The sequence below is a fragment of the Durio zibethinus genome, chromosome 22 (assembly GCF_047325235.1).
Source record: "Durio zibethinus cultivar Kanyao isolate XHJ-2024 chromosome 22, ASM4732523v1, whole genome shotgun sequence".
Lineage (NCBI taxonomy): Eukaryota > Viridiplantae > Streptophyta > Magnoliopsida > Malvales > Malvaceae > Durio > Durio zibethinus.
Genome location: NC_143183.1, coordinates 5,397,020 through 5,405,533, shown reverse-complemented (window position 1 = coordinate 5,405,533; position 8,514 = coordinate 5,397,020). Strand labels below are relative to the sequence as shown.

Here is an 8,514-nt window from a genome sequence, read left to right as displayed (position 1 = left end):
TCGCCCATTTGCCACATCAGTGGAAAGTGAGGAGGACTCTGTAAAAGTAAAAACAAAGAAAGGGACGCTGAAAATCCCATCCAACTCCAAATCACCGTCCATTTCCCAACCACAGCCACACGGGCCCCGCTTCATCATGCGTTCGTTTCGCAAAACCGAGATCCACCAACCTCACACAATCTGGACCGCTGATTTCACTTCTCTAACCTATTTAAACATCCATACGTCCCCGAACATCCCTCGCCACATCCCACTCTCTACTTTTCTATCATCACCTCGTTCCTCATCGAAGGGAGAGTGTGTTGCGTATCTTTAGCTTTTCTCTATTGGCCATGGCTCTTTTAGTTGAGAAAACCTCTAGCGGCCGTGAGTACAAGGTCAAGGACATGTCTCAGGCCGACTTCGGTCGTCTCGAGATTGAGTTGGCTGAAGTCGAAATGCCTGGTCTCATGGCTTGTAGATCCGAGTTCGGCCCTGCCCAACCTTTCAAAGGAGCCAAAATCACTGGTTCTCTTCACATGACCATCCAAACAGCTGTTCTTATCGAAACACTAACTGCCCTCGGTGCCGAAGTACGTTGGTGCTCTTGCAACATTTTCTCAACCCAAGATCACGCCGCCGCCGCTATAGCTCGGGACTCCGCTGCTGTGTTCGCCTGGAAAGGTGAGACTCTCCAGGAATACTGGTGGTGTACTGAGAGAGCCCTTGATTGGGGTCCCTCTGGTGGACCTGATCTAATCGTTGATGATGGTGGGGATGCTACTTTGTTGATCCATGAAGGTGTTAAAGCCGAGCAGGTTTATGAGAAAACTGGGCAGCTCCCGAATCCGGCTTCTACTGATAACATTGAGTTTCAGATTGTTTTGACGATAATTAGAGATGGGTTGAAGACAGATCCCAAGAAGTATACGAAGATGAAGGAGAGATTGGTTGGTGTTTCTGAGGAAACTACAACTGGAGTTAAGAGGCTTTATCAGATGCAAGCTAATGGAACCTTGTTGTTCCCTGCTATTAATGTCAATGACTCTGTCACCAAGAGCAAGGTATATTTCTTATAGTCATTATTGCTACTTAAGTTTTCAACTTTTTACATCAAGGATCTGGATTTTTTTGTGCAGATCTAATAAAAATGATTCAAAAAGGCATGTCTTATTTTGTAAATAGCTTCAAATCTGGTGTTTGCTTGATCTGTTTTTAACTGTCAGTAGTATGTTGTTTCGATTTGCAAATTTGGTTGCTTGTGGACTTGTTCTTAGATCTTGATTATAAGATTTGTTGCATCGCAAAATGCTAAGTCTATTTGTTCTTTAATTGAATTGTGGTTTTAATTGTCATTTCTGTATTATGATCTAATTGCTGCTATGATTTGTTCTCTTGGAACAGTTTGATAACTTGTATGGCTGCCGTCACTCTCTTCCTGATGGTTTGATGAGAGCCACCGATGTCATGATTGCCGGCAAGATTGGTGTTGTCTGTGGTTATGGTGATGTTGGCAAGGGCTGTGCTGCTGCCTTGAAGCAAGCTGGCGCTCGTGTCATTGTGACTGAAATTGATCCCATCTGTGCCCTTCAGGCTCTTATGGAAGGATTTCAGGTTCTGACTCTGGAGGATGTTGTCTCTGAGGCTGATATCTTTGTCACCACAACTGGTAACAAGGACATCATCATGGTTGATCACATGAGGAAGATGAAGAACAATGCCATTGTTTGCAACATTGGTCACTTTGACAATGAAATCGACATGTTAGGTCTTGAAAACTACCCCGGTGTTAAGCGCATCACCATCAAGCCTCAAACTGATAGGTGGGTCTTCCCTAAAACCAACTCAGGCATCATTGTGTTGGCTGAGGGGCGTCTCATGAACTTGGGCTGTGCCACTGGCCACCCTAGCTTTGTGATGTCCTGCTCATTCACAAACCAGGTGATTGCCCAGCTTGAGCTGTGGAAGGAGAAGGCAACCGGCAAGTATGAGAAGAAGGTGTATGTTTTGCCCAAGCACCTTGATGAGAAAGTTGCTGCTCTTCACCTTGGGAAGCTTGGTGCTAAGCTTACCAAGCTCACCAAGGATCAAGCTGATTACATTAGCGTGCCCATCGAAGGTCCTTACAAGCCTCCTCACTACAGGTACTGAGGAGAGAATTTCAGGAGAAAAACAATACATTTCGGATGGTTTGATTGTTTCTTTTTACTACAATATATTGATGATTTGTGGTTAGATTATTAGGTTTTGATTTTTGTAGGAGTTTTGTGTTGGTGGTTGGAAAGTTTTGGGGGGAAAAAGAATAGGATTGGTCTCTCCTCGAAGAAGACCAGATGGGTTTGAATAAGGTGTTGGGGCTGTGTGGTAGATGATATTGGCATTGCCATTGATGCAGTCAAGTTTTGCTGCATCTGGTTATCAATTTAACTATCGAAAAACAGAAAAAAAGAAGCAATTTGCTGTTACTTTCACTATTTTCTAAATTGACACTCAATGTTGTTACAAAAACATGCCTTAAACGATGAAATTACATTTTATATCCATACTAAAAACGATTTTAATCTTTTTGGCTGACTGAAAATTATAAATGAATTTTTTTGTTCCTTTTTTTTTCGGTTGGTATACGTTGGCTTTAATAATTTATGAAAAATTACCTATTATATTTTCCTAACTGAATTCGAATTTAAGGATTCAAAAGAGGAGCAAATTGACATGAATCATGTAAAATATATATGATTTCACTTTGGTGGAAACCAGCAAAAGGTTTTTTCTGGTTATTCAATTTACCCTGTTTTGTTTTGAAATGGATAAATTTGTTTACTGCTAACTAGTATTTAGTAAGCTTTGTAATATTTAATGATTTTTTTTGTGCTTTAATTTTTTTAATACCAAATTCCACCCTACCTGTTAGGTGTTTTAACAACCAACTTTGCCAACTAGCCAGATGCATATACAACTGGATTTAATGGTATATTGGAAATTTCTAAGTGGAAAAATACCCTTTTGACATTAGGATATTTGTGGAGTGGAGTTTAGGACCAAAAAGAAGTTGTTGGTGGTAGGTTTTTCCTTTTTTATATGAGATATTTCCATGGTGGCGGTAGCATATTGTTCATGTCAGCATCTAGCGTTCCCCTGTCTCGCCCCCACCAACCCAAAATTCAGGCCGCCTTTGGCTTTATTATCCATCAAAGAAGCAATCTCTTTAGTAAGATTTTTCCAGTGAAAACGAACTAGGCTGGAGATAATATGGAGGATAAAGGGACAAATCAACTATCATCATCCTTTAATTTTCAAGGTTGAGAGGTTTCACAGTGCAATACTCATGCCTTCTTTTTACAGGCTAATATGGTTCCCATTATAATTTCATTTGAGGTTTGCTTTTTTCTCAGTCTCCAAGGCATAAATCCAAGCCATATTTCCTTGCCCCTAAATTATGACTGATGACAGATCAAGGAGATGTTTCAGACCACCTTTTCCTTTAACCTTTTCTCTTTAGAATAAAAATGATGGTTTCCTTTCCCAACAACATTAGTCTTGTCTATCTACTCTTCTAAATTCACATTACATATCCTGCCGTGCTACATAGATTGCCCCAAATTGACATTGTTGTCAAGGATGATCCTAGTCATGAAAAATTTTGTGGTCCAAGCCCAAGTTGTGGGCTCGATACAGCTCGAATTTGAATTGGGTTTGGTTACATAAAATAAACTATGAGAATTACAAGACCAAGTCGTGAATGGAAATAACATGCCGATTCATATAATCCTCTCTCTTTATTTGGGCATGAACCATTGGATTGTTTGCCACATAAGTAACTCTTAAGTTGTCGCACCAAAATGTGGAAGGAGTATGGGCTGGGGGAGAGGAATTTAGCACGTCACGTTGTAGGAACTGAATCCCACCTATGCATTGCAGCAGCATAGGCTAACCAAGGACTCCAGTGCTATTATACAAGCAAGAACTAACTGCTTTTCCTGCGAGATCAAACCATTGTGAGTGGACGTCGGGGTTTTGCTTGACATAAACACTTGGAAGCTTAAGATAATTAAAGAGGAAGAAGAGAGCTTATGAGAGAACCTGATATAGGTGTATATGTTATCCTACTTATAGAAGGGAGAAGTTCCCTTGAGATAGATATGCTGGTCCTGCCAACTTCGAATTTTCTTGTTATAAAACATTTGGCAGGTTCTTTTACTTTCCATTTGGTAAGAAGAAGGGGGATAGATTCTTTTAACATAATGATACCACACCCGGCTGCAGAAGGGTAAACAAGGCAGGGGAAGGGGGAGAGCACTGCAGGTTGTTGAAAGGGGATTGTCCAATTAAATGGGCTGTTGTCCCACCTGGCCTGGCATACTATGTCTCGGTATTCCACGCTTAAATGCCGACATGAGGCCCCCTACAGCCATTCTAAGACCAGATGTCTTCTTCTTCAATTTTTCTTCTACTTGTTCTTTTTCTGGTACTGCTTTCTGGACCTGCTTGTTTTCTTTTGTTGTTTAGTCTTTCTTGGTTGTGGTTTGTGGGTTGTTCTTAGTTTTATCTCTTCTTGTCTGAGCAATAGGTAAAGCAAAAAGGACAAAGCAAGCAAAGGAGAATATGTTCAGAGATTGCAGCTATATTCAGCAGAGGAAATAACTTATTTAAGAAGCAACAACTTCATTTGGATTAGAGTACATACCTACAAATTGTCACTATGTCAAAGATTTTGATACTGTCTTTTAGGCATTATACCATAAAATAGATTTTTCTACGAAGTATTTGACGCGATGATTTATGTATAATCTCATGTTCAAAGAGCACTGTTCTAATCCCTGTTTAAAAAAAAAAAAAAGATTACTACCGTAGATTGAGAGTGTAAAACTTGAACACTTTGACCTTTTCAACTTCCGAAAACAACCTCATACCGTCACTGGTATCATATAATATGTGCATCAGAGCTTTACTAAATCGTGGCTTCCAGGAGGAACCTGCATTTCCCAAAGGTTAAGTGCACATTTTACTAGCTCGTCTACAAACTAACGCAGCACAATTTAAGATTTACCATTTGGTAAGTTATGGTTTCTACAAAAAGAATCGAGGTTGCAGTGGGAGGTGGGGGGAAAGGAAATCGATATCAACCATTGACAGTGGGAATAGCCGATGGCACTAAAAACAGTGCACTGAAGAAGAGAACATGATAGAAAGCAATGTGTTTCAGCATTTAAGGATAGTGCATTGCATAGGAAGTGGATCAGTTTATCAAAACTTGGTATAATGATGAACTGAACTGATTGGTGCCTAAAAAGAGAGGAGTAACAGACAAAGGAACGATAATTGTGGGCGCAACGCTGCAGAAGAAGAGTAATGTTCAGGTCTTAGCATCTCTGGAGCTCAGCTTGGTTTATGTTGTAGGTTATCCTTCCTGCAAGAAGATGGAAACAATAATTGAGTTCAATATTATGAGATGCACTGAAATTCAAATGGATCATAAGAAAGTTAGCAATATGAAACTTTTACCTCAAACTAACACTGAAAAAGTTCTTGTTATCTCCACCAACCGGTGGCCAGATTATTTCATGATCCTGAACTCACTTCAATAATACAAAATCCATAGGCTAAGATACCGATGATAATTTATTATAATTAACCTCTCTTTGCATAGATCAACATAAAAAATTTAAAACAATGGATTACGACAATATTGAGACAAAAGTATGCCAGATCATTAGGCAAACCTCCCAACCTTTTGCTTATTGAATAGCATTACACAAATAATTCAGTAAAACAATTTCTAATGTAGATCACTATAGTAGTTTATAAATAAGCCTTAAATGTAGAATAAACGAAATCACAAAAAGTTTGAACAATGCTGGTTTAAGAACTGATCATAAGAACGCTCCAGTAAAACAAGAAAGAATGTTGACAAACAACTAAAGCCAGTGACATTATTCTAGTAAAATTTGAGTTGAATGATAGTCATAATTTGCCTGATTAACCCACATTATCTGGATGAAGAACTTATTAGCTGCTGATTTGCATTGCAGATGATAATAATCCACAAAGGAAATGAAAAAGATGTGCAACTGCTGCAAGGAATTTTTTCCTTCTTTGAAAAAAAAAATACTGCAGGGAGTTTAATATTAGGAATAACCAACCTTATTCTTAGTGATTGGTTACAACATGGCATAAACTTGGAATCTGATACAATTCTTTACTTCCTATTTCTAAATCCAATCTTCTTGTAGTACATTGAGAGAAAATTTAACTCATATGAACATCTCATGCAACTATATGGTCTACAAACAATTATGATCATGAGTATTTGTTGGGGAAGAATCAGTTCAATGACTTTAAATTCAATAAAAATGAAAGAAAACTCCCAAAGGGATAGAATATCAAATTCAACTAAATGAATGAAAGAGAGAAAGAAAAGAAATCACTAACAGGCAAGAATAAGTGTGAAGAACCAACTAGGTAACAATGACACTGTATGAGATTTTAATGTCACTACCCCCATGTGATGATCAAAGCTGGTAGAAATTTTGCACACACATAAAGTTAAAATGAAATGAAATTCCTCTAACCAAATTGCTGGTTTTAACTGTGGGAGAAAGAAAATTCCTGCATTTATGTTGGGGCTTAGAGGAAAACAGGATGGACCACATTGCTAAACTGAACTCGAGGCAGGTAACCCAAAAAATTAGTCACCTATTTATAGTTTTGATGAGATTATGCACTACCATATATGAGAAAATTACAATGATCCCTTCACAGCTAGGCATCATTTTGATTTCTACTTGAATGAATAAAGAACTTTAATTGATTTAAGCAATATAGCAGAAACCTGTACAACCCTTACAACAGCAAGCCATGCTCTTGAATTAATGAATTTTATCTTACGTGGTGGGGTATCAAGTGTTGTTTTTTCAAAGGAGGGGTTGGACTTAAGGATTATATCTACTCAGTCTATGGAATACGGCAGGCTGGAGAGATGCATGAGTTTACCATTAGAAAAAGGGTAGACTTCTTTCTTCAGCAGAAAAAGTTAAACAAATAATGGAGAAAATTTACATTTTAGGTAATCATTATTGGGGTTTTAATAAGGAAAATTGAAGTAGCTGATTTAAATGTAGAACATCTTGACAACCAAGATTTTGCAATCTCGAAAATTTCTCTGTTTATGTTAAAGGCCAGTAACTACTCCAGGTTATCCCCTATTCTCTTACTGGAAAGATATTCAGAAAACAAGACCAAAAGTGATGACATACATTATTCATAATTTCCCTGACAAGAACAAAGTCAATTTTCTTTAAAATGCATTTATATATAGAAAATTAAAAGTAAGAATCTTTAATATACAACCATAACCCCCCAAAAAAACCCAGCACAAAGACATTACCACTTGCAGAAAGCAGCTGTTACAGTGAAACTTCAATTTTGGGTTTTCAGGTTTTGATATCTTTGATACCTCTAGCACATCTTGTAATAACCTCACAACCCCTGTTGTAAGGATTTGCTTGACCAGCATTACAATCATAGTAAGAAGCACCAGGTTTTGCACATGGGACCATGTCCCTCCTCAGTGTCTCATAGCTAATGTACCTTCTTTGCATCACCAGCACTCTCCTGTTGCTCTCTGACTCCATTTCCTGCTCTTCTAAACAATCTTCAAGCTTTTTGGTGCAAACTCTTCTCTCCATGACATCAACATCACTGGTTTTCAGTGCATTGTCAAGCTCTGAAACTGAGACAGCATCACAAGTTTGGAGGAAAAGAAGGGATAGAGAGAGGGTGGTGAAGAGGAGTTTGAGTATTGGCATTCTGGGGTGTTGGATTTGGAGGTTTCTGAACTTAGTTTGGGGTTATGTCGGTCTGTTTTAAGCTCTATGGACTGAAAGTAAGAGTTTTTTGGGTAGTCGGAGGGGTGATGGATGTGGAAGAGACATGGAAACAGTATCATGCTTACAGGCCTTTATGTTACCAATCAAATCATCACACTTTGCTTGGAAATACAGTAAAGAGTGAGGTCTCTTTCAAATTTTTCCCTTTCTTTGGGGTAAATGATTAAAAAAATTCTGATTAAATGTCAAATATGTAGCATTTTTTTCTTTAAAAAATTGACACTCATCTTCCATATTTATATATATATATATATATATAACATTTTTTTTCTTTTTCTTTTTTTTTATGGGGAGAATCATGTCCCATTTTTTGCAATGTTCAAAGAATGATTTAAAAATCATGTATAAGTATGTTTCCAGAGAAAATATTCGCGAGTTTCTTTAATGTTTTGTAAGAAAATTACTATTACTATTTTTTTATCGGTGATAGAATTTTTAAATTTGATAAATATGATTGTAATTTATACCATTAAATATATATTAAATATTATCATATATGATAGCATTAGTAAGATTATTTCAAATATAATTAGTTTAGAATTCAAGAATTCATTCAATTGTAACATAGAGTATTTAATAAATTTGATATTTAAATTTTAATATTTATATTTTAGAATAAAACTTAAATAAAATTTTTTAAGTAAAACTG

General features: G+C 37.3%; 1 protein-coding gene and 1 pseudogene across 9 annotated transcripts; one reads left to right on the top strand and one right to left on the bottom strand.

Moving 5' to 3' along the window:
• The first annotated feature begins 242 nt into the window (after positions 1–242).
• Positions 243–2,450, top strand: LOC111307832 (adenosylhomocysteinase-like). The gene is made up of 2 exons (XM_022906108.2): positions 243–1,043; positions 1,384–2,450. Exons 1-2 carry the CDS (start codon positions 333–335, stop codon positions 2,128–2,130), a joined length of 1,458 nt encoding a protein of 485 aa, XP_022761843.1. The 5' UTR covers positions 243–332; the 3' UTR covers positions 2,131–2,450.
• Positions 2,451–3,079: 629 nt separating this feature from the next.
• LOC111307283 (protein RALF-like 24 pseudogene) lies at positions 3,080–7,976 on the bottom strand (annotated as a pseudogene). 8 transcript variants are annotated; one of them, XR_016331864.1, is made up of 4 exons: positions 5,482–7,961; positions 4,664–5,386; positions 4,060–4,535; positions 3,080–3,956 (listed from the first exon to the last, which is right to left on the bottom strand). The product of XR_016331864.1 is annotated as a protein RALF-like 24 pseudogene, transcript variant X3 (transcript). The 8 variants fall into 8 exon arrangements; XR_016331867.1 differs by having other exon boundaries at positions 3,080–4,796; positions 4,890–4,952; positions 5,027–5,386; XR_016331868.1 differs by having other exon boundaries at positions 3,080–5,386; positions 5,482–5,555; positions 7,364–7,976.
• Positions 7,977–8,514: the final 538 nt, after the last annotated feature.